Source organism: Bombina bombina, chromosome 3 (genome assembly GCF_027579735.1).
Source record: "Bombina bombina isolate aBomBom1 chromosome 3, aBomBom1.pri, whole genome shotgun sequence".
Lineage (NCBI taxonomy): Eukaryota > Metazoa > Chordata > Amphibia > Anura > Bombinatoridae > Bombina > Bombina bombina.
Genome location: NC_069501.1, coordinates 804,817,968 through 804,844,833, shown reverse-complemented (window position 1 = coordinate 804,844,833; position 26,866 = coordinate 804,817,968). Strand labels below are relative to the sequence as shown.

Here is a 26,866-nt window from a genome sequence, read left to right as displayed (position 1 = left end):
TGTATCAGAAACTATATGCCTGTAATATATTGGAATCTGTCTCAATAAAATACAATTTAAAAAAAAAAGAAAAAATAACTATAATCCGCATTCAAAGCAGATTCAATACATCAAAGATCACAGATGGAGGGAAGAAATAAACGCTTGCATCTTATAACTGAAAAAAAGAAAGAAAAATGACTTCATCTGTTGGTTTTACATTGTTATAGCTTACACCAGTTGTAATGTATATTTTTACTGCTATCCTTTTGATTGTTGCTGTGTTTGTTCAGGTGAAGATGCAGACCTTTGTAGTGAATTGCTACAGGAATCCCTTGATGCACTACGAGCACTTCCGGAGGCCACCCTCTTCGATGAGGCTACAGTATCTTCTGTCTGGCTAGAGGTCGTAGAGAGGGCTACTAAATTTTTAAGGTCTGTTACAGGGTGAGTTGCCAATATGTATCTTGTTTTGAATACATTAATTTGACTTAAAATGTAATGTGCTTATACAATCCTAATTCTAGTGGTTTAAGTAATGTTCAAGCTGGAGGATGACAGTTTAATTAAGATTATTGTATATAACTTCCTAATATTCAGTATCTTTATCAAATCAGTTAAATGATGTGTTGGTGGTTATTTAAACTGTTTTCAGTCACTTTTCATTGTAGATTGTGCACATACAGTATAATACATTGGATACATTCTTTTTACTTTTGAGTTTTTTCCCCATTTCTGTTTAGCAGTTAATGCATGCATGACACGTTAGGCTCAGAAGCCGCAATGCACTACTGGGCGCTACCTGGTAATTGGTGGATGCACATATAAACCTCTGTTAATTGGGTCTTCCCATGCGTTCATCTAACTTCCAGTATTGTTGCTTCTTCAACAAAGGCTACCAAGAGAATGCAGCAGATTTGATAATAAAAGTAAATTAGAAAGTTGTTTTAAAATTGTATGCTCCATCTGAACCACAAAGGAAAATGTTTTTCCATGTCCCTTTTTAAAGCTTTATGTTTGAGTTATTAACATTAATAGCTATGTAACGCATGGCTACAGAGACTTTAAACTGAAGCTATAGATTCATCAGTACTAAACATAATTCTACAGTTCTGAAGAAATGGATTTACTTTAAAAGTACCATAATCATATTTAAACATAGCACTTCCAGATTGAGTGAACACACATTTTATGTTTTGCATTTGGCAAAAGAAGAATATTATTAATTTTTCAAATAACTTTTTGTACAACGTTTTGTGCCATTCTGCAGCGATGTCCATGGTGTTCAGAGTCCCAGAAGTCCAGGAAACATTCCCCTGCAGGATCAACATTTAGCACTTGCAATTTTACTGGAGCTTGCTGTGCAGAGAGGTACCCTAAGGTAAGTATATCAACAAGTACAGGTCAAAAGTATGGGATCTATTATTTCACTGATAGCTGTTTACTGGTAAACATGTTTGTTTTTAATATTTTTTTTTTTTTTAGAAGGAAGAAAAAAAGAAAATATTTATAATTGTGAATTTTGTTTTTAACTTTTCAAACTGTGGGGTTGATCACAATCCTTTAGGAAAGCATATCAAATTATTAATGGTGAAGTTTGCAGAAATTGTTTAGCCTCTTACTTATGTGTGTGTGTGTATATACAGGGAGTGCAGAATTATTAGGCAAATGAGTATTTCTCCTGTTAAGTGTAGTCAGTCCACGGGTCATCATTACTTATGGGATATTAACTCCTCCCCAACAGGAAGTGCAAGAGGATCACCCAAGCAGAGCTGCTATATAGCTCCTCCCCTCTACGTCACACCCAGTCATTCTCTTGCACCCAACTAATAGATAGGATGTGTGAGAGGACTGTGGTGATTAAACTTAGTTTTTTATATCTTCAATCAAAAGTTTGTTATTTTAAACGACACCGGAGTGTGTTGTTTCCTTCTCAGGCAGAATTTGAAGAAGAATCTACCTGAGTTTTTGTATATGATCTTAGCGGACGTAACTAAGATCCGTTTGCTGTTCTCGGCCATTCTGAGGAGTAAGGTAACTTCAGATCAGGGGACAGCGGGCAGGCTCACCTGCAAAGAGGTATGTTGCAGTATATTATTTTCTAAGGAATGGAATTGACTTTGAAAATACTGCTAATACCGATATAATGTAAGTACAGCCTTAAATGCAGTAGTAGCAACTGGTATCAGGCTGACATGTATATATGTTAACACTTAAGTATTTCTGGGGAATGGCACTTCACTGGGAAAATACTGTATGCATATATCTTTTAGCCTAACTTGCAGTGGGAGCGACTAGCAGCAGGCTTTTTAAAGACATTTCATATATTTGATTTTAAACGTTTGCTGGCATGTTAAATCGTTTAATTATCTGAGGTACTTGGTGAAAATTGTTTTGGGCTTTATTTTCCACATGGCTGTCGTTGTTTTAAATTAAAACAGTTTACTGAGCTCCCCTCACTGTTGTAGTGTGAGTGGGAGGGGCCTATTTTGGCGCTTTTACTACGCATCAGAAATTCAGTCACAGTCTGTCTTTTTCTCCCTGCATGATCCAGGACGTCTCCACAGAGCTCAGGGGTCTTCAAAACTAGTTTTGAGGGAGGTAATCACTCACAGCAGACCTGTGAGACCGTGCTTGACTGTGATAAAAACGTTTATATTGTCAATTGTTATACGTTTTTTTCTGATATTAAGGGTTAATCATCCATTGCTAATGTGTGCAATCCTTTGCTAATTTTGGTTTATATAACTAATCCGGTTCATTGTTATTCAACTGTGACAGTTTTTGTGTGCTTCTTAAAGGCACAGTAACGTTTTTACATATTGCTTGTAAATTTAGTTGAAAAGTATTTCCAAGCTTGCTAGTCTAATTGCTAGTTTGTTTAAACATGTCTGACTCAGAGGAAACTCTTTGTGCAATATGTTCAAAAGCCGAGGTGGAGCCCAATAGAAATTTATGTACTAATTGCATTGATGCTACTTTAAATAAAAGTCAATCTGTACATGTTAAGCAACATTCACCAGACAACGAGAGGGAAGTTATGCCGACTAACTTGCCTCACGTGTCAGTACCTGCATCTCCCGCTCAGGAGGTGCGTGATATTGTAACGCCAAGTACATCAGGGCGGCCATTACAAATCACTTTACAAGACATGGCTAATGTTATGACTGAAGTTTTGTCTAAATTGCCAGAACTTAGGGGTAAACGAGATCACTCTGGGATGAGAACAGAGTATACTGATAATGCTAGGGCCATGTCTGATACTGCGTCACAATATGCAGAGCATGAGGACGGAGAGCTTCATTCTGCGGGTGACGGATCTGATCCAAATAAATTGGATTCAGACATTTCAAATTTTAAGTTTAAGCTAGAAAACCTCTGTGTGTTGCTAGGGGAGGTGTTAGCGGCTCTGAATGATTGTAACACAGTTGCAATCCCAGAGAAAATGTGTAGGTTGGATAAATATTTTGCGGTACCGACGAGTACTGACGTTTTTCCTATACCTAAGAGACTTACTGAAATTATTACTAAGGAGTGGGACAGACCCGGTGTGCCTTTCTCACCCCCTCCTATATTCAGAAAAATGTTTCCAATAGACGCCACCACACGGGACTTATGGCAAACGGTCCCTAAGGTGGAGGGAGCAGTTTCTACTTTAGCTAAGCGTACCACTATCCCGGTGGAGGATAGCTGTGCTTTTTCAGATCCAATGGATAAAAAGTTAGAGGGTTACCTTAAGAAAATGTTTGTTCAACAAGGTTTTATATTACAACCCCTTGCATGCATTGCGCCTGTCACGGCTGCGGCTGCATTTTGGTTTGAGTCTCTAGAAGACACCCTTGACTCAGCGACATTAGATGAGATTTCACTTAAGCTTAAAAACCTTAAGCTAGCTAATTCATTTATTTCTGATGCCGTAGTACATTTAACTAAACTTACGGCTAAGAATTCCGGATTCGCCATTCAGGCACGCAGAGCGCTGTGGCTAAAATCCTGGTCAGCTGATGTAACTTCTAAATCGAAATTACTTAACATACCTTTCAAGGGGCAGACCTTATTCGGGCCCGGTTTGAAAGAAATTATCGCTGACATTACGGGAGGTAAAGGCCATGCCCTGCCTCAAGACAGAGCCAAACCTAGGGCTAGACAGTCTAATTTTCGTGCCTTTCGTAACTTCAAGGCAGGAACAGCATCAACTTCCTCTGCTCCAAAACAGGAAGGAGCTGTTGCTCACTACAGACAAGGCTGGAAACCTAACCAGACCTGGAACAAGGGCAAGCAGGCCAGAAAACCTGCTGCTGCCCCTAAGACAGCATGAAGTGAGGGCCCCCGATCCGGAAGCGGATCTAGTCGGGGGCAGACTCTCTCTCTTCGCCCAGGCTTGGGCAAGAGATGTCCAGGATCCCTGGGCGTTGGAGATCATATCTCAGGGATATCTTCTGGACTTCAAAGCTTTTCCTCCACAAGGGAGATTTCACCTTTCAAGGTTGTCAACAAACCAGATAAAGAAAGAGGCGTTTCTACGCTGTGTACAAGACCTTTTACTAATGGGAGTGATCCACCCAGTTCCGCGGTCGGAACACGGACAAGGGTTTTACTCAAATCTGTTTGTGGTTCCCAAAAAAGAGGGAACCTTCAGACCAATATTGGATTTAAAGATCCTAAACAAATTCCTAAGAGTTCCATCGTTCAAGATGGAAACTATTCGGACAATCTTACCCATGATCCAAAGAGGTCAGTACATGACCACAGTGGATTTAAAGGATGCTTACCTTCACATACCGATTCACAGAGAACATTACCGGTATCTAAGGTTTGCCCTCCTAGACGGGCATTACCAGTTTGTAGCTCTTCCCTTCGGGTTGGCTACGGCTCCAAGAATCTTTACAAAGGTTCTGGGCTCTCTTCTGGCGGTACTAAGACCGCGAGGAATCTCGGTAGCTCCGTACCTAGACGATATTCTGATACAAGCGTCAAGCTTTCAAACTGCCAAGTCTCATACAGAGTTAGTACTGGCTTTTCTAAGGTCGCAAGTGGGTGGAAAGTGAACGAGGAGAAGAGTTCTCTCTTACCACTCACAAGAGTTCCCTTCTTGGGGACTCTTATAGATTCTGTAGAAATGAAAATTTACCTGACAGAGGACAGGTTAACAAAGCTTCTAAATGCTTGCCGTGTCCTTCATTCAATTCAACACCCGTCAGTGGCTCAATGCATGGAGGTAATCGGCCTAATGGTAGCGGCAATGGACATAGTTCCTTTTGCACGCCTGCACCTCAGACCGCTGCAATTGTGCATGCTAAGTCAGTGGAATGGGGATTACTCAGATTTGTCCCCTACGCTGAATCTGGATCAGGAGACCAGAGATTCTCTTCTATGGTGGCTTTCTCGGCCGCATCTGTCCAGGGGGATGCCCTTCAGCAGACCAGACTGGACAATTGTAACTACAGACGCCAGCCTTCTAGGTTGGGGCGCTGTCTGGAATTCCCTGAAGGCTCAGGGATCATGGACTCAAGAGGAGAGTCTCCTTCCAATAAACATTCTGGAATTGAGAGCAGTTCTCAATGCCCTACTGGCTTGGCCTCAGTTAGCAACTCTGAGGTTTATCAGGTTTCAGTCGGACAACATCACGACTGTGGCTTACATCAACCATCAGGGAGGGACAAGAAGTTCCCTAGCGATGATGGAAGTATCAAAGATAATTCGCTGGGCAGAGTCTCACTCTTGCCACCTGTCAGCGATCCACATCCCAGGAGTGGACAACTGGGAGGCGGATTTCCTAAGTCGCCAGACTTTTCCTCCGGGGGAGTGGGAACTTCATCCGGAGGTCTTTGCCCAAATACTTCGACGATATGGATCTCATGGCGTCTCGCCAGAACGCCAAGCTTCCTCGTTACGGGTCCAGGTCCAGGGACCCGGGAGCGGTCCTGATAGATGCCTTGACAGCACCTTGGACCTTCAGGATGGCTTATGTGTTTCCACCATTCTCGATGCTTCCTCGTTTGATTGCAAGGATCAAACAGGAGAAAGCATCAGTGATCCTAAAAGCGCCTGCGTGGCCACGCAGGACCTGGTATGCAGATCTAGTGGACATGTCATCCTGTCCACCTTGGTCTCTGCCTCTGAGACAGGACCTTCTAATTCAGGGTCCTTTCAAACATCAAAACCTAATTTCTCTGAAGCTGACTGCATGGAAATTGAACGCTTAATTTTAACAAAGCGTGGATTTTCAGAGCCAGTAATTGATACCTTAATACAGGCTAGGAAACCTGTTACCAGGAAAATTTACCATAAGATATGGCGTAAATATTTACACTGGTGCGAATCCAAGGGTTACTCATGGAGTAAGGTTAGGATTCCTAGGATATTATCTTTTCTACAAGAAGGTTTAGAAAAGGGTTTATCTGCTAGTTCGTTAAAGGGACAGATCTCAGCTCTGTCCATCCTTTTACACAAGCGTCTGTCAGAAGTTCCAGACGTTCAGGCTTTTTGTCAGGCTTTGGCCAGGATTAAGCCTGTGTTTAAATCTGTTGCTCCGCCGTGGAGCTTAAACCTAGTTCTTACCGTTTTACAGGGTGTTCCGTTTGAACCCCTTCACTCCATTGATATCAAGCTGTTATCTTGGAAAGTTCTGTTTTTAATGGCTATTTCCTCGGCTCGTAGAGTCTCTGAATTATCAGCCTTACATTGTGATTCTCCGTATCTGATTTTTCATTCAGATAAGGTAGTTCTGCGTACTAAACCTGGGTTCTTACCTAAGGTAGTCACTAACAAGAATATCAATCAAGAGATTGTTGTTCCATCATTGTGTCCTAACCCTTCCTCAAAGAAGGAACGACTTCTGCACAATCTAGATGTAGTCCGTGCCCTGAAATTTTATTTACAGGCAACTAAAGATTTTCGACAAACTTCTTCCCTGTTTGTCGTTTATTCTGGACAGAGGAGAGGTCAAAAAGCATCTGCTACCTCTCTATCCTTTTGGCTTCGTAGCATAATACGTTTAGCCTATGAGACTGCTGGACAGCAACCTCCTGAAAGGATTACAGCTCATTCTACTAGAGCTGTGGCTTCCACTTGGGCCTTTAAGAACGAGGCCTCTGTTGAACAGATTTGCAAGGCTGCAACTTGGTCTTCTCTTGATACTTTTTCCAAATTTTACAAATTTGACACTTTTGCTTCTTCGGAGGCTGTTTTTGGGAGAAAGGTTCTTCAGGCAGTGGTTCCTTCCGTATAGAGATCCTGCCTGTCCCTCCCGTCATCCGTGTACTTAGCTTTGGTATTGGTATCCCATAAGTAATGATGACCCGTGGACTGACTACACTTAACAGGAGAAAACATAATTTATGCTTACCTGATAAATTCCTTTCTCCTGTAGTGTAGTCAGTCCACGGCCCGCCCTGTTTTTTTTAAGGCAGGTCTACATTTTTTAATTATACTCCAGTCACCACTGCACCCTATAGTTTCTCCTTTCTCGTTTGGTTCCTGGTCGAATGACTGGGTGTGACGTAGAGGGGAGGAGCTATATAGCAGCTCTGCTTGGGTGATCCTCTTGCACTTCCTGTTGGGGAGGAGTTAATATCCCATAAGTAATGATGACCCGTGGACTGACTACACTACAGGAGAAAGGAATTTATCAGGTAAGCATAAATTATGTTTTTTACCACATCATCCTCTTTATGCATGTTGTCTTACTCCAAGCTGTATAGGCTCGAAAGCCTACTACCAATTAAGCATATTAGGTGATGTGCATCTCTGTAATGAGAAGGGGTGTGGTCAAATGACATCAACACCCTATATCAGGTGTGCATAATTATTAGGCAACTTCCTTTCCTTTGGCAAAATGGGTCAAAAGAAGGACTTGACAGGCTCAGAAAAGTCAAAAATAGTGAGATATCTTGCAGAGGGATGCAGCACTCTTAAAATTGCAAAGCTTCTGAAGCATGATCATCGAACAATCAAGCGTTTCATTCAAAATAGTCAACAGGGTCGCAAGAAGCGTGTGGAAAAACCAAGGCGCAAAATAACTGCCCATGAACTGAGAAAAGTCAAGCGTGCAGCTGCCAAGATGCCACTTGCCACCAGTTTGGCCATATTTCAGAGCTGCAACATCACTGGAGTGCCCAAAAGCACAAGGTGTGCAATACTCAGAGACATGGCTAAGGTAAGAAAGGCTGAAAGACGACCACCACTGAACAAGACACACAAGCTGAAACGTCAAGAATGGGCCAAGAAATATCTCAAGACTGATTTTTCTAAGGTTTTATGGACTGATGAAATGAGAGTGAATCTTGATGGGCCAGATGGATGGGCCCGTGGCTGGATTGGTAAAGGGCAGAGAGCTCCAGTCCGACTCAGACGCCAGCAAGGTGGAGGTGGAGTACTGGTTTGGGCTGGTATCATCAAAGATGAGCTTGTGGGGCCTTTTCGGGTTGAGGATGGAGTCAAGCTCAACTCCCAGTCCTACTGCCAGTTTCTGGAAGACACCTTCTTCAAGCAGTGGTACAGGAAGAAGTCTGCATCCTTCAAGAAAAAAATGATTTTCATGCAGGACAATGCTCCATCACACGCGTCCAAGTACTCCACAGCGTGGCTGGCAAGAAAGGGTATAAAAGAAGAAAATCTAATGACATGGCCTCCTTGTTCACCTGATCTGAACCCCATTGAGAACCTGTGGTCCATCATCAAATGTGAGATTTACAAGGAGGGAAAACAGTACACCTCTCTGAACAGTGTCTGGGAGGCTGTGGTTGCTGCTGCACGCAATGTTGATGGTGAACAGATCAAAACACTGACAGAATCCATGGATGGCAGGCTTTTGAGTGTCCTTGCAAAGAAAGGTGGCTATATTGGTCACTGATTTGTTTTTGTTTTGTTTTTGAATGTCAGAAATGTATATTTGTGAATGTTGAGATGTTATATTGGTTTCACTGGTAAAAATAAATAATTGAAATGGGTATATATTTGTTTTTTTGTTAAGTTGCCTAATAATTATGCACAGTAATAGTCACCTGCACACACAGATATCCCCCTAAAATAGCTATAACTAAAAACAAACTAAAAACTACTTCCAAAACTATTCAGCTTTGATATTAATGAGTTTTTTTGGGTTCATTGAGAACATGGTTGTTGTTCAATAATAAAATTAATCCTCAAAAATACAACTTGCCTAATAATTCTGCACTCCCTGTATATATATGTGTGTGTGTGCGTGTATGTGTATATATATATATATATATATATATATATATATATATATATATATATATATATATATATATATATATATATATATATATATATATATATATATATATATATATATATATATATATATATATATATATATATATATGTGTGTGTGTGTATATGTATATATATATATATATATATATATATATATATATATATATATATATATATACACATACATACATACATACATACATACATACATACATACATACATACAGTGTGTATATATATATTTTCCAATGCAGCAAAGGATTCTGGGTAAGATATGCAAATTAAGTTCACAATGACACACCTTTTTTTACTTAAAGTCTGCTTTTCAGCAGATTCCCTTAATGCCAAAGCATTGCTGTTCACACAGCTTATAAGCTTAGCTAGGGTTAGTGCAGTGATTCATAACCATCCCAGGACAGGATATTTTTTTCCCCCCTTGGCTGTGCAGGTTAAACTTTACTTTTGTGTTTTTGCATTTACTTTTTGCCAGCCAAATGTTATCTGCTGTCATGCTGCTGCTTCAGCTCTGGGACAATGGAACAAAGGAAACTGACAATGAGCGATCAGCTCAAGGAACCAGTGCACCTCTTTTACCTTTGCTACAAAGGTTTCAAAGCATTGTGTGCAATAAAGACATTCATAATATGGAGAAAGAAATGCAGGTAAAAAAAAAATTGGATCGTAGTATCATCCACAGAAAAATGCTTCCTTAGAGTCTTACTATCTTGTTGTTTTGTCTTTTTGTTTTTTTTTAATATAATGAGAACCTTTTTAGGCCATATCTGCAACAGTTATTTGACAGATTTCTGAGTTGGTCGATGATGATGATTTCAAATACACAAACCTAACTAAACCAATGATGATGTTTAATGTCTTTGCACAGATACTTTCTTATCCACTAAGTCCAAATGAGAACTTTCTGAGGTATCTGATCTTGCCTCAGGACAATGAGCTGGCTATTGATCTGAGGCAAACAGCTGTTGTTATCATGGCACATCTTGACCGTCTGGCTGCTCCGTTAATGCCTCCGCAATGCAGCTCCCCAACGTCGCACAAGGTACCGCAACAGCAGAATGCATTGCAGGTCATCCTGAAACCCATTTGAGTAGTGATAAGATGGAGATTAGTAGAACTGTTTTCCGTTCATTATAAGCTCCTGTTACATTTAGTGTGGCCGCTGTATTTATTGTGTACATTTATTTTTATTACATTTTTACAAATAATCACACATTTATAAAATATTGTTTGGGGTAACAAAAAGAAAGAAAACACATTTCAACCCTATTGTACATAGTTTGCAAAGCCACTATTTTTTTTATTATGCATTAAAGAGACACTAACCCCAATTTTTTTCTTTCATGATTCGGATAAAGCATGCAATTTTAAGCAACTTTCTAATTGATCCTATTATCAATTTTTTCTACATTCTCATGTTATCTTTATTTTAAAAAGCAGTAATTAAAGCTTTGGAGCCAGCCCATTTTTGGTTCAACCACCTGGATAGCGCTTGCTGATTGGTGGCTACATTTAGCCATCCAATCAGCTAGTAAAACCCAGGTGCTGAATATAAAATGGGCCAACTCCAAAGCTTTAATAACTTCTTTTTCAAATAAAGATAACAAGAGAATGTAGAAAATATTCCAATAGGAGTAAATTAGAAAGTTGCTTGAAATTGCATGCTCTATCTGAATCATAAAAGAAACAATTTGGGTTTAGTATCCCTTTAAGTATTTGAAAGCTATTTACATGAATATTTTTTTCCTTCAGGGGTGTCTGCAGGAGGTGATCAGCTGGGGTTTGTTAGGATGGAAAATATACGCAAATGTGAATGGCCCTATTCCATGTGAAGCGCTTGCTAGTCTGGGAGTTGCACAAATTGCCTGTGCAGAGAAGTGTTTCCTTATATTATCTAGAAATGGCAAAGTTTATGCTCAGGCTTACAACACGAATACACTGGTGAGTGCTTGTTTATAACACTTTTGGTGTGAATGTTATACTTACTGGTGAATACCATTTTATAGGTGCATTCAAATTATATTTTTGTTTGTTTTAAAATGTGTCCCTGTTTTAAATTTTGTTTTCATGATGATAAAGACTCGTCCCTGCCAGTAAAACTGTGGGAGTTCTCAGTCAGAGTGAAATGGATACCAGGAATCATTAGTGCCACAAACATTTAATTTCTTTTAGCTTTAATTTCAAGTTAAACATATTTTTAAAGTTATTTAACATATATTTAAATGGTGCTAGTTCCTATGCATAATAGGTATTTTTTTCTTAAATGCCGCTCTTTTAAAGGGACAGTAAACATTTGTTTTATGGAAGTGATATTGTATTAACTTATTCCATTTTCATCCACACTTCAAAGCCAGATTAATTAAAAAAGAAATCTAAAGTGAACACAGAACAGGAAAATCATACAAACAAAAAATATGCTCAAGTTGATGAGAATATATCTGCAAATATCCTGAAAGCAGCCAAGAGAAATGTTGGCTTGTAACAATCAATATATGATGTGTATCACAGCTGTTGCTATTTAATTTCTGCTTTACTCCTTGCCTCTTGTTAGGCACACCTTTCCTGGTAATGTTTCTTTAAACAATATAGAAATAAAATACATTTTGCTAATCCCAAGTAATGCTCCAACCTATCTTCATGGCCACCCATTTGCCATTTTACTTTCCTTAGTTTATAGGTAGGTCAGTCAGAAGCCTTACTACCTGCGCTATTGAGAAAATTGCATGAGCATGCGAGAAACTGGAAACTGAGGAGCCATTTAGCTATTGTGGAGAGAACTTACTGCAAACTAAACTTTGCCTGAGCAGACTCTTAACCAAGCACACATGATTTACTCAATACCATGAATGGTAAAGCTTTTGAATAGCTGTACCACCCAATCACCCATCTTTAAAAAAATAAATAAAATTGTTGCACTTGTTGAGTAGCCATAAAGGCCGATTGGAGTGCTGCTTATGATTTAACCCCCCCAAAAGATAATAAACAATAAAATAAACAATTCCTGAAAATGGAATACCTTGGAATGAGTAATTAATTACATGTCACCCTTTTGTTTAGTAATAAACGTGATTCTTGTCACTTCTTGCTATTGTCTATGTTAAGAATAATTTAATTCCTTGTTGGTGAGAGAGATAACATTGACAGACTGACTACCTTACCAAAATACCATTCTACCGGTGTTCTAGAGGAAAAAAGTAGTGAATAAACTGAACATTGTTACATTGAAAACGTTCTGTAAATATTTTAAGGTATTTTGCAAGTACTGTCAATATTTCTCTTGTAAAGGTGTATCCAGTCCACGGGTTCATCCATTACTTGTGGGATATTCTCCTTCCCAACAGGAAGCTGCAAGAGGACACCCACAGCAGAGCTGTCTATATAGCTCCTCCCCTAACTGCCACCCCCAGTCATTCTCTTGCAACTCTCGACAAGAAAGGAAGTATCAAGAGATATGTGGTGACTTAAGTGTAGTTTTTACCTTCAATCAAGAGTTTGTTATTTTGAAACGGTACCGGCGTTGTACTGTTTTACTCTCAGGCAGAAATTGGAAGAAGAATCTGCCTGGAGGTGGATGATCTTAGCGGTTTGTAACTAAGGTCCATTGCTGTTCTCAACCATAACTGAAGAGTATGGAAAGAAAACTTCAGTTGGGGGGACGGTTTGCAGATCACCTGCTTTGAGGTATGTTCAGTATATTTTTTCTAGAGAGATAAGGTCTAGAAAATGCTGACAGTGCCTGGTATATTTGAGGTAAGCCTGCTACAGTGATTTAACAACGACTGGGATCATGCTTACAAGATAAGGGTAATATTCATGTTGATTCTCATATTACTTAGTGTAAAAACGTTTGCATAACTTACAGAAAAAACGTTTTTTCTCTGAAGGTGATAAATCTTTATTTGGGGCCTAGTTTTCCACATGGCTTGTTAGATTACTCCTAGGAGTACTTTTTTAAGGCCCTCTTACATTGAGTGCATGGTGGGAGGGGCCTATTTTCACGCACTTTATGCGCAGTTGATATTCAGACTGAGACATCCAGCTTCCCTAAAGGAGTCCTCTGGCATCTAGTACCACTATAGGGTTTTTTTTTTCCTGCAAAAATTGTGTTTAAGGGCAGGTAGGAGCCACAGCAGAGCTGTGGCAGTGTGTTTGACTGTTTTTTTAACGGTTTTACCGTTTTTCTAATCCGGTTTGGGGCCTAAGGGGTTAATCATCTATTTGCAAGTGCAGACGGTCCCTAAGGTGGAGGGAGCAGTCTCTACCCTAGCTAAGCGTACAACTATCCCCGGTGAGGACAGTTGTGCTTTCCTAGATCCAATGGATAAAAAATTAGAGGGTTTCCTTAAGAAAATCTTTATACAACAAGGTTTTATTCTCCAGCCTCTTGCATGCATTCCCCCAGTCACTGCTGCAGCGGCTTTCTGGTTCGAGTCTCTCTTGAGGAGGCTCTACAGGTAGAGACCCCGTTGGATGATATCCTAGACAGGCTTAAAGCTCTTAAGTTAGCCAATTCATTTATTTCTGACGCCGTTTTTCATTTAACAAAGCTAACGGCCAAGAATTCAGGTTTTGCCATTCAGGCGCGTAGGGCGCTATGGCTTAAGTCCTGGTCAGCTGACGTTACTTCTAAGTCTAAGCTTCTCAACATCCCCTTCAAAGGGCAGATCCTATTCGGGCCTGGACTGAAGGAGATCATTTCTGATATTACTGGAGGAAAAGGCCACGCCCTTCGCCAGGATAGGTCCAACAAATTAAGGACCAAACAGACTAATTTTCGTTCCTTTCGAAACTTCAAGAGTGGCACAGCTTCAACTTCCTCTACTGCAAAACAAGAGGGAACTTTTGCCCAGTCCAAGCCAGTCTGGAGACCTAACCAGGCTTGGAACACGGGAAAGCAGGCCAAAAAACCTGCTGCTGCCTCTAAAACAGCATGAAGGAGTAGCCCCCGATCCAGGACCGGATCTAGTTGGGGGCAGACTTTCTCTCTTCGCCCAGGCTTGGGCAAGAGATGTCCAGGATCCCTGGGCTCTGGAGATTGTTTCCCAGGGATATCTTCTGGATTTCAAAGCCTCATCTCCAAAGGGGAGATTTCATCTCTCGCAATTATCTGCAAACCAGATAAAGAGAGAGGCATTCTTACATTGCGTTCAAGACCTTCTGGTTATGGGAGTGATCCACCCAGTTCCAAGGGAGGAACAGGGGCAGGGATTCTATTCAAATCTGTTTATAGTTCCCAAAAAAGAGGGAACTTTCAGACCAATCTTGGATCTCAAGATCCTAAACCAATTTCTCAGGGTCCCATCCTTCAAGATGGAGACTATTCAAACCATCCTACCTATGATCCAGGAGGGTCAATATAGGACTACCGTGGATTTAAAGGATGCTTATCTCCACATTCCGATACACAGAGATCATCGGTTTCTAAGGTTTGCCTTCCTAGACAGGCACTACCAGTTTGTGGCTCTTCCCTTCGGGTTAGCCACGGCACCAAGAATCTTTACAAAGGTTCTAGGGTCCCCACTGGCGGTTCTAAGGCCACAAGGCATAGCGGTGGCTCCTTACCTAGACGACATTCTGATACAGGCATCGACATTTCAAATCGCCAAGTCCCATACGGACATTGTTCTGGCATTCCTGAGGTCTCACGGGTGGAAGGTCAACAAAGAAAAGAGTTCTCTCTCCCCTCTCACAAGAGTTTCCTTCCTAGGAACTCTGATAGATTCAGTAGAAATGAAGATTTTTCTGACAGAGGTCAGGCTGTCAAAGCTTCTAACTTCCTGCCGTGCTCTTTATTCCACTTCTCAGCCGTCAGTGGCTCAGTGTATGGAAGCAATCGGCTTAATGGTAGCGGCAATGAACATAGTTCCGTTTGCCCGCCTACATCTCAGACCACTGCAACTTTGCATGCTCAATCAGTGGAATGGGGATTACACAGATTTGTCCCCTCTGCTAAATCTGGATCAGGAGACCAGGGATTCTCTTCTCTGGTGGCTATCTCGGGTCCATCTGTTCAGGGGAATGAGTTTCCGCAGGCCAGAATGGACTATAGTGACGACAGATGCCAGCCTTCTGGGCTGGGGCGCAGTCTGGAACTCCCTGAAGGCTCAGGGTTCGTGGACTCAGGAGGAAACCCTCCTTCCGATAAACATTCTGGAACTAAGAGCGATATTCAATGCTCTTCAGGCTTGGCCTCAGCTAGCTGCGGTCAGATTAATCAGATTTTAGTCGGACAACATCACGACTGTAGCCTACATCAACCATCAGGGGGGAGCAAGGAGCCCCCTGGCAATGTTGGAGGTTTCAAAGATAATTCTATGGGCAGAGGTTCACTCTTGCCATCTCTTAGCTATCCATATCCCAGGAGTAGAGAACTGGGAGGCGGATTTCCTAAGTCGGCAGACTTTTCATCCGGGGGAGTGGGAGCTCCATCCGGAGGTATTTGCCCAGTTGATTCAACTGTGGGGCAAACCAGAACTGGATCTCATGGCGTCTCGTCAGAACGCCAGGCTTCCTCGTTACGGGTCCAGAGATCCCAAGGCAGCGCTGATAGATGCTCTAGCAGCGCCCTGGTCCTTCAGCCTGGCTTATGTGTTTCCACCGTTTCCTCTGCTCCCTAGTCTGATTGCCAAGATCAAGCAGGAGAGATCTTCGGTGATTTTGATAGCTCCTGCGTGGCCACGCAGGACTTGGTATGCAGATCTGGTGGACATGTCATCCTTTCCACCATGGACTCTGCCGCTAAGGCAGGACCTTCTACTTCAAGGTCCTTTCAAACATCCAAATCTAATTTCTCTGCGTCTGACTGCTTGGAGATTGAACGCTTGATTCTATCAAAGCGTGGTTTTTCTGAATAGGTCATTGATACCTTAATTCAGGCTCAATAGCCGGTCACTAGGAAAATCTATCATAAGATATGGTTTAAATATCTTCATTGGTGTGAATCCAAGGGTTACTCATGGAGTAAAGTCAGGATTCCTAGAATCTTATCCTTTCTCCAAGAAGAATTGGAGAAAGGATTGTCAGCTAGTTCCTTAAAAGGACAGATTTCTGCTCTGTCTATTCTTTTGCACAAACGTCTGGCTGAGGTTCCAGACGTTCATTCGTTTTGCCAGGCTTTAGTTGGAATCAAGCCTTTGTTTAAACCTGTTGCTCCGCCATGGAGTTTAAATTTAGTTCTTAAAGTTCTTCAAGGGGTTCCGTTTGAACCTTTGCATTCCATAGATATTAAACTTTTATCTTGGAAAGTTCTGTTTTTAGTAGCTATCTCCTCGGCTCGAAGAGTTTCAGAGTTATCTGCTTTACAGTGTGATTCACCTTATCTTTTCCATGCAGATAAGGTAGTTTTGCGTACTAAACCTGGGTTTCTTCCTAAAGTAGTATCTAATCCTTCCTCAAAGAAAGAACGTCTCTTACACAATCTTGATGTGGTTCATGCTTTAAAGTTTTATTTACAAGCTACGAAGGATTTTCGTCAAACATCTGCTTTGTTTGTTGTCTACTCTGGACAGAGGAGAGGTCAAAAGGCTTCGGCAACTTCTCTTTCTTTTTGGCTGAAAAGCATAATCCGCTTAGCTTATGAGACTGCTGGCCAGCAGCCTCCTGAAAGAATTACAGCTCATTCCACTAGAGCGGTGGCTTCCACATGGGCTTTTAAAAATTAGGCCTCTGTTGAACAGATTTGTAAGGCGGCGACTTGGTCTTCGTTTCATACTTTTTCTAAATTCTACAAATTCGATACTTTTGCTTCTTCGGAGGCTATTTTTGGGAGAAAGGTCTTACAGGCAGTGGTGCCTTCCGTTTAAGTTCCTGCCTTGTCCCTCCCTTCATCCGTGTCCTAAAGCTTTGGTATTGGTATTCCACAAGTAATGGATGAACCACAAAATTTATGCTTACCTGATAAATTTATTTCTCTTGTGGTGTATCCAGTCCACGGCCCGCCCTGTCATTTCTTTCATGTAATTAGCAAGAGTCCATGAGCTAGTGACGTATGGGATATACATTCCTACCAGGAGGGGCAAAGTTTCCCAAACCTTAAAATGCCTATAAATACACCCCTCACCACACCCACAATTCAGTTTTACAAACTTTGCCTCCGATGGAGGTGGTGAAGTAAGTTTGTGCTAGATTCTACGTTGATATGCGCTCCGCAGCAAGTTGGAGCCCGGTTTTCCTCTCAGCGTGCAGTGAATGTCAGAGGGATGTGAGGAGAGTATTGCCTATTTGAATGCAGTGATCTCCTTCTACGGGGTCTATTTCATAGGTTCTCTGTTATCGGTCGTAGAGATTCATCTCTTACCTCCCTTTTCAGATCGACGATATACTCTTATATATACCATTACCTCTGCTGATTCTCGTTTCAGTACTGGTTTGGCTTTCTACAAACATGTAGATGAGTGTCCTGGGGTAAGTAAATCTTATTTTCTGTGACACTCTAAGCTATGGTTGGGCACTTTGTTTATAAAGTTCTAAATATATGTATTCAAACATTTATTTGCCTTGACTCAGAATGTTCAACATTCCTTATTTTTCAGACAGTCAGTTTCATATTTGGGATAAATGCATTTGTTTCAATCATTTTTTCTTACCTTAAAAAATTTGACTTTTTCCCTGTGGGCTGTTAGGCTTGCGGGGGCAGAAAATGCTTCATTTTATTGCGTCATTCTTGGCGTGGACTTTTTTGGCGCAAAATTTTTTTTCTGTTTCCGGCGTCATACGTGTCGCCGAAAGTTGCGTAATTTTTTGACGTTTTTTTTGCGTCAAAAATGTCGGCGTTCCGGATGTGGCATCATTTTTGGCGCCAAAAGCATTTAGGCTCCAAATAATGTGGGCATCTTTTTTGGAGCTAAAAAATATGGGCGTCATTTTTGTCTCCACATTATTTAAGTCTCATTATTTATTGCTTCTGGTTGCTAGAAGCTTGTTCACTGGCATTTTTTTCCCATTCCTGAAACTGTCATTTAAGGAATTTGATCAATTTTGCTTTATATGTTGTTTTTTCTTTTACATATTGCAAGATGTTCCACGTTGCAACTGAGTCAGAAGATACTTCAGGAAAATCACTGCCCAGTGCTGGAGCTACCAAGCTAAGTGTATCTGCTATAAACTTTTGGTATCTGTTTCTCCAGCTGTTGTTTGTATTGCATGTCATGTCAAACTTATTAATGCAGATAAAATTTCCTTTAGTACTGTTACATTACCTGTTGCTGTTCCGTCAACATCTAATTTTCAGAGTGTTCCTGATAAACATAAGAGATTTTATTTTTTAAATCCATTAAGAAGGCTATGTGTGTTATTTCTCCTTCTAGTATACATAAAAGTCTTTTAAAACTTCTCTTTTTTCAGATGAATTTTTAAATGAACATCATCATTCTGATACTGATAATGGTTCTTCTGGTTCAGAGGTTTCTGTCTCAGAGGTTGATGCTGATAAATCTTTGTATTTGTTCAAGATGGAATTTATTCGTTCTTTACTTAAAGAAGTATTATTTGCATTAGAAATAGAGGATTCTGGTCCTCTTGATACTAAATGTAAACGTTTAAATAAGGTTTTTAAATCTCCTGTAGTTATTCCAGAAGTGTTTAATCTCCCTGATGCTATTTCTGAAGTAATTTCCAGGGAATGGAATAATTTGGGTAATTTATTTACTCCTTCTAGACGTTTAAGCAATTATATCCTATGCCATCTGACAGATTAGAGTTTTTTGGGACAAAAATCCCTAAGGTTATGGGGCTGTCTCTACTCCGGCTAATGTACTACTATTCCTACGGCAGATAGTACTTCATTTAAGGATCCTTTAGATAGGAAAATTGAATCCTTTCTAAGAAAAGCTTACTTATGTTCAGGTAATCTTCTTAGACCTGCTATATTTTTAGCGGATGTTGCTGCAGCTTCAACTTTTTGGTTAGAAGCTTTAGCGCAACAAGTAACAGATCATAATTTTATAGCATTATTATTATTCTATAACATGCTAATAATGTTATTGGCGATACCATCTTTTGATATCATTAGAGTTGATGTCAGGTATATGTCTCTAGCTATTTTAGCTAGAAAAGCTTTATGGATTAAACTTGGAATGCTGATATGTCTTCTAAGTCAACTTTGCTTTCCCTTTCTTTCCAGGGTAAATAATCATTTTCGTTCCTTTCCTCTCAACAAGGAACAAAAGCCTGATCCTTCATCCTCAGGAGCGGTTTCAGTATGGAAACTATTTCCAGTTTGGAATATATCCAAGCCTTATAGAAACCTATAGCCAGCTCCTAAGTACCTATGAAGGTGCGGCCCTTATTCCAGCTCAGCTGGTATGGGGCAGATTACGTTTTCTTCAAAGAAATTTGGATCAATTCCATTCTCAATCTCTGGTTTCAGAACATTGTTTCAGAAAGGTACAGAATTGGCTTCAAGTTAAGGCCTCCTGCTAAGAGATTTTTTTCTTTCCCGTGTCCCAGTTAACACAGCAAGGCTCAGCATTTCTGAAATGTGTTTCAGATCTAGAATTGGCTGGAGTAATTATGCCAGTTCCAGTTCTGGAACAGGGGCTGGGGTTTTATTTTATCTCTTCATTGTACCAAAGAAGGTCAATTCCTTCAGACCAGTTCCGGATCTATCATTATTGAATCGTTATGTTAGGATACCAACATTCAAGATGGTTACTGTAGGACTATCCTGCCTTTTGTTTAGCAAGGGCATTATATGTCTACAATAGATTTACAGGATGTGTATCTGCATATTCCGATTCATCCAGATCACTTTTAGTGTCTGAGATTCTCTTTTTAGACAAGCATTACCAGTTTTGTGGCTCTACCGGGTTTTGGTATTTCATTATTTGGACGATATCTTGGTACTTGCTCAGTCTTCTCATTTTCGAAGAATCTCATACGAATCGACTTGTGTTGTTTCTTCAAGTTCATGGTTGGAGGATCAATTTACCAATCAGTTCATTGATTCCTCAGACAAGGGTAACCTTTTTAGGTTTCTAGATAGATTCAGTGTCTATGACTCTGTCCTTGTCAGACAAGAGAAGTTTAACATTGATATCAGCTTGTCAAAACCTTCAGTCACAATCATTCCCTTTGGTAGCCTTATGCATGGAAATGTTAGGTCTTAGGACTGCCGCATCAGATGCGATCTCCTTTGCTCGTTTTCACATGCGACCTCTTCAGCTCTGTATGCTGAACCAATGGTGCAGGGATTACTCAAAGATATCTCAATTAATATCTTTAGACCGATTTTACGACACTCTCTGACATGGTGGACAGATCACCATCGTTTAGTTCAGGGGGCTTCTTTGTTCTTCCGACCTGGACTATAATCTCAACAGATGCAAGTCTTACAGGTTGGGGAGCTGTGTGGGGGTATCTGACGGCACAAGGGGTTTGGGAATCTCAGGAGGTGAGATTTCCGATCAATATTTTGGAACTCCGTGCAATTTTCAGAGCTCTTCAGTCTTGGCCTCTTCTGAAGAGAGAGTTGTTAATTTGTTTTCAGATAGACAATGTCACAACTGTGGCATACATCAATCATCAAGGAGGGACTCACAGTCCTCTGGCTATGAAAGAAGTAGCTCGAATTTTGGTTTGGGCGGAATCCAGCTCCTGTCTAATCTCTGCGGTTCATATCCCAGATATGGACAATTGGAAAGCGGATTATCTCAGTCGCCAAACGTTGCACTTGGGCGAATGGTCTCTTCACCCAGAGGTATTTCCTCAGATTGTTCAAATGTGGGAACTCCCAGAAATAGATCTGATGGCTTCTCATCTCAACAAGAAACTTCCCTGGTATCTGTCCGGATCCCGGGATCCTCGGGCGGAGGCAGTGGATGCATTTTTTTACTTCCTTGGAAGTATCATCCTGCCTATATCTTTCCGCCTCTAGTTTTTCTTCCAAGAGTAATCTCCAAGATTCTGAAGGAATGCTCGTTTGTTCTGCTGGTAGCTCCGGCATGGCCTCACAGGTTTTGGTATGCGGATCTGGTCCGGATGGCCTCTTGCCAACCGTGGACTCTTCCGTTAAGTCCAGACCTTCTATCGCAAGGTCCTTTTTTCCATCAGGATCTGAAATCCTTAAATTTAAAGGTATGGTGATTGAACGCTTGATTCTGGGTCAAAGAGGTTTCTCTGACTCTGTGATTAATACTATGTTACAGGCTCGTAAATCTGTATCTAGAGAGATATATTATAGAGTCTGGAAGACTTATATTTCTTGGTGTCTTTCTCATCATTTTTTGGCATTCTTTTAGAATACCAAGAATTTTACAGTTTCTTCAGGATGGTTTAGATAAGGGTTTGTCCGCAAGTTCCTTGAAAGGTCAAATCTCTGCTCTTTCTGTTCTTTTTCATAGAAAGATTGCTATTCTTCCTGATATTCATTGTTTTGTACAAGCTTTGGTTCGTATAAAACCTGTCATTCAGTCAATTTCTCCTCTTTGGAGTTTGAATTTGGTTCTGGGGGCTCTTCAAGTTCCTCCGTTTGAACCTATGCATTCATTGGACATTAAATTACTTTCTTGGAAAGTTTTGTTCCTTTTGGCGATCTCTTCTGCCAGAAGAGTCTCTGAATTATCCTTTTCTGATTTTTCATCAGGATGAGGCGGTGTTGCGAACTTCTTTTGATTTTTTACCTAAAGTTGTGAATTCCAACAACATTAGTAGAGAATTTGTGGTTCCTTCATTATGTCCTAATCCTAAGAATTCTAGGGAGAAATCGTTGCATTCTTTGGATGTTGTTAGAGCTTTGAAATATTATGTTGAAGCTACTAAGTCTTTCCGTAAGACTTCTAGTTTATTTGTTATCTTTTCCGGTTCTAGAAAAGGCCAGAAAGCTTCTGCCATTTCTTTGGCATCTTGGTTGAAATCTTTATTTCATCATGCTTATGTCGAGTCGGGTAAAACTCCGCCTCTAAGGATTACAGTTCATTCTACTAGTTCAGTTTCTTCTTCCTGGGCGTTTAGGAATGAAGCTTCGATTGATCAGATTTGCAAAGCAGCAACTTGGTCCTCTTTGCATACTTTTTCTAAATTCTACCATTTTGATGTGTTTTCTTCTTCTGAAGCAGTTTTTGGTGGAAAAGTACTTCTGGCAGTTGTTTCAGTTTGAATCTTCTGCTTATGTTTTTCATTAAACTTTATTTTGGGTGTGGATTATTTTCAGCAGGAATTGGCTGTCTTTATTTTATCCCTCCCTCTCTAGTGACTCTTGTGTGGAAAGATCCACATCTTGGGTAGTCATTATCCCATACGTCACTAGCTCATGGACTCTTGCTAATTACATGAAAGAAAACATAATTTATGTAAGAACTTACCTGATAAATTCATTTCTTTCATATTAGCAAGAGTCCATGAGGCCCGCCCTTTTTTGTGGTGGTTATGATTTTTTTGTATAAAGCAAAATTATTACAATTCCTTATTTTATATGCTTTCACACTTTTTTCTTATCACCCCACTTCTTGGCTATTCGTTAAACTGAATTGTGGGTGTGGTGAGGGGTGTATTTATAGGCATTTTAAGGTTTGGGAAACTTTGCCCCTCCTGGTAGGAATGTATATCCCATACGTCACTAGCTCATGGACTCTTGCTAATATGAAAGAAATGAATTTATCAGGTAAGTTCTTACATAAATTATGTTTTTAAGGCAGGTTTTTTTTTATTTTTAAACTACAGTCACCACTTCACCCTATAGTTTCTCCTTTTTTTCTTGCTTGTCTTCGGTCGAATGACTGGGGGTGGCAGTTAGGGGAGGAGCTATATAGACAGCTCTGCTGTGGGTGTCCTCTTGCAACTTCCTGTTGGGAAGGAGAATATCCCACAAGTAATGGATGAACCCATGGACTGGATACACCATAAGAGAAATAAATTTATCAGGTAAGCATAAATTTTGTTTTTACCAGTAGCTTATGTTAGTCTGTTTCAAGCTACAGATATTATCAGCAAAGTTGTTGAATTATTTGTAAGAGTCCACAAGCAATAACCCGTGGGCTTCAACTCCTGTCCATTTGGACTGTCAGGGCTTTTTCCCTGTTTTGCTTGCCATGTGCTGCTGGAAGCCATTTTACTTACCTCTCTTGCTGACTCTGGTGCATACTGTGTGATGCTGCTCATTTCCTGCACTTCCTTTTATGGCCAAACTGGTGTACATTATCCGTGTGAGACAGGATGCAGTCTCAGAATTGTGATGTCATCACTTATTATTTAAAGGGCCTCTGTTCAGTTTGCTTTGCCCTTGCATTGTCTCAGACCTGTTTGTGAGAGCTTCTGTGTATAACCTGGCTGTCAGACATCCCTCCTGGTTCCTGATCTCTGGCTTGTTCCTGACTCTGCTGTTCTCCTTGTTCCTGATTCCGGCTCGTCTGACTACTCGCTGTGGCTCCTGACTTGGATCGTCTGACTAGCAGCTCTGGTTTTGATTACTGGCTTATTTGACTTGTTAACATTTTATTATTTTTTGCTATTGATAAAGGTGTGATTTATTTTTGCACTCGTCTGTCTGATTCTTGGCACCCTGACATTACGCAAGGGCCATGAATCCTGATGGTGCTAATAATCCACCTTTACCTGACATAATTTCCAGGATGGATGAACAGGATCACCTCTTGGATCAATTTGAACTAGTGTCCCGCAAGTTATGGCTGCTCCTGTTTCCACTGCTGCACCTAATCCTACCAGGAGCATGTCCGGTTCTTCACCTCTACCTCAGCGTTGTGGAGGCGATCCTAATCAGTGCAGAGGGTTTTTGAACCAGGTGGGCATTTACTTTGAGATGTTACCTCAGGCATTTCCCTCTGACAGGACTAAGGTGGGATTTCTCATCTCGTTACTCTCTGACACAGCTCTTACCGGGGCTAATCCCTTGTGGGAGACTAATAAACCTGTGATTTCAAATTACCCTGAATTTGTGGCCTCTTTTCGAAGGGTATTTGATGTTCCGGCTCGCTCCTCCTCTGCTGCTAAATGACTCATGTCCGTTCAGCAAGGTACAAGATCTGTTGCTCAGTATGCCATTGAGTTACGTACGCTTGCCGCAGAGGTAGGTTGGAGCAATGAAGCCCTTGTTGTCTCCTTCTTTCATGTGCTCTCTGATGCGATTAAAGACGAAGTTGCTGCCAGAGATTTACCAGAGGATCTCGAGGCATTGGTGTCTTTTTTGATCCTAATTGACATCAGACTAAGTGAGAGGCACTCTTTCAACGAATGCTTGCGGAAGCCTCTTGTTCCGTTGTCTCCTACATGTTCGTTCCCACACATGCCTCCCTCTCCTCCCATGCCTCCTGGTCCCTGGGATTCACGCGTCTCTCCGTGGCGGACAGGTCCTTTAGGAGGAGGGAGGGGCTCTGCCTCTATTGTGGGTTACAGGGCCACCTTTTTGAAGTCTTTTCCTACACGGCCGGGAAACGCTCACACCTAAGGTCCTGTCGGGGGCAGACCTTGGGTGGTTTATCCTCATCCCCGGAACTGCTAAAGGAGAAACCTTTGGTCACGGTTGTCCTTTCTTGGGTTGACTCCTCCATAGTCACCCAGGCTCTTGTTGAGTCCGGTGCTGCAGGCTATTTTATTGACAGTGCTTTTGTATCAAAGCACTCCATTCCTGTTTTGCCTCGGTCCGTTCTGCTTGCTATTGAGGCCATTGATGGCAGGCCCCTTCAGCCCGCACTTGTTACTCGCGAAATTGCTCCGTTATCCATGGTTGTTGGGGCCTCCAGTTCCAGGTGATAAACTCTCTGCATTTTCCGGTTGTTCTGGGTTATCCCTGGCTCCAAAAGCACAATCCCAGTCTCGACTAGCGCAGGTCCAAAATTTTGTCGTGGTCTCTGCAATGTATTTCCACTTGTCTTCGGAAACCAGTTAGTCTTGTGCACTTCTTCAGTATCTCAATTGCCAGAGGAGTACCCAGAGTTCCTAGACGTTTTTGACAAGGTGCGTGCCGGTACGTTGCCTCCTCACCGGTCTTACGATTGTGCCATAGACCTGCAACCTGGAGCCATTCCTCCTCAGGGCCAGGTTTACCCTCTGTCTGTTGTGGAGTTGTTGCCGATGCTCTGTCGCGGGGGATCATCCGCAAATCCTGCTCTCCTGCAGGGGCTGGCTTCTTCTATGTGAAGAAAAAGGGTGGCGCGTTAAGATAATGCATCGATTTATAGGGGTCTTAATCATCTTGCCATTAAGAATGCTTACCCTATTCCCCTCATTACAGAACTCTTTGACCGCCTCAAGGGAGCTACTAAACTTGATTTTGAGAGGAGCGTACAATCTCGTTAGGATCAAGGAGGGTCATGAATGTAAAACAGCGTTTAACACCAGGAGCAGGCATTATGAGTACCTTGTAATGCCCTTTGGCCTATGTAATGCTCCTGCTGTTTTCCAGGAATTTATTAATGATGTCCTACGAGATATGTTGCAACAGTGTGTTGTGGTGTACTTGGACGACATCCTCATACACTCACCCACACTTGAGGCTCATCGTTCTGATGTTACACGGGTTCTTCAGAGACTATGTGAGAACGGCCTGTTTTGTAAACTCGAGAAATGTGAGTTCCATCAGACTCAAGTAACCTTCCTAGGTTATGTTATCTCCGTTGCAGGGTTTTCCATGGATCCTGACAAGTTATCTGCAGTTCTGCAGTGGCCTCGCCCAGTTGGTCTTCGGTCTATTCAACGTTTTTTGGGGTTCGCCAGTTACTATAGAAAGTTTATTAAAAACTTTTCTTCCTTGGTCAAACCTATCACAGACATGACCCGTAAAGAGGAATGATCCACTCCATTGGTCACCTATTGCCATTAAGGCCTTTGATAGTCTTAAGACTGCCTTTGCTGTCGCTCCAGTTCTGTCTCATCCTAACCCTGTCCTGCCTTTTGTTCTTGAGGTTGATGCGTCTGAGACTGGAGTAGGTGCCCTCTTGTCTCAACGACCTACGCCTGACGGTTCCTTGCATCTGCGTGGTTTCTTCTCTAAGAAATTGTCTCCAGCGGAGTACAATTATGAAATTGGCGACAGGGAATTACTGGCCATAATTTTGGCACTCAAGGAATGGAGGCATCTTCTCGAGGGTACTGGCGTGCCAGTGCTCATTCTTACTGACCACAAGAATTTAACTTATCTATTTGAGGCAAAACGTTTGTCGCCCCGACCGACCAGATGGGTGCTATTTTTGTCTTGGTTTAATTATGTGGTCTCCTACCTGCCTGGTAGTAAGAATGTTAGGGCTCATGCCCTCTCTCAACCATTTTCTCCTCTGTCCAAGGAGGAGTCTGTACCTACTCCAGTTATACCTCCTGACCATATTTTGGCTACCATACGTACTAATTTGACTTCTCCCTTGGGGGAGGAGATCCTGGCTGCACAAACCAATGCACCTCCTGAGAAACCTAGTGGTAAGTGTTTTGTTCCTGAGAATCTTCAAACTAAACTTTTTCACACTTACCACTATTCTAAAGCCCCAGGTCACCCAGGCAAGAACCAAATGATTTGCTCTGTCACTCAATAATTCTGGTGGCCAGGTCTTCGTTCTGATGTTGCTCCGTATGTTGCCTCCTGCTTAGTTTGTGCACAGAATAAGACTCCTCAACGTTTTCCTGTGGGTCTTCTTCAACCTATTGCTAATGGTGAGCGTCCTTGGACACATCTTTCCATGGACTTCATTGT

At 41.4% G+C, this 26,866-nt stretch overlaps 1 protein-coding gene across 4 annotated transcripts in view; it reads left to right on the top strand.

The window, feature by feature from the left end:
* The window catches only part of HERC2 (HECT and RLD domain containing E3 ubiquitin protein ligase 2), a 733,063-nt gene that overhangs the window by 151,898 nt on the left and 554,299 nt on the right, over positions 1-26,866 (top strand). For 3 of the 4 annotated variants that reach the window (XM_053707729.1, XM_053707730.1, XM_053707726.1), the window contains exons 7-11: positions 273-426; positions 1,250-1,360; positions 9,710-9,881; positions 10,103-10,276; positions 10,987-11,175. In XM_053707729.1, coding sequence (XP_053563704.1) covers positions 273-426; positions 1,250-1,360; positions 9,710-9,881; positions 10,103-10,276; positions 10,987-11,175 — 800 coding nt within the window. The remainder of the gene's footprint in view (positions 1-272; positions 427-1,249; positions 1,361-9,709; positions 9,882-10,102; positions 10,277-10,986; positions 11,176-26,866) is intronic. The other variant, XM_053707727.1, reaches the window with a different exon arrangement.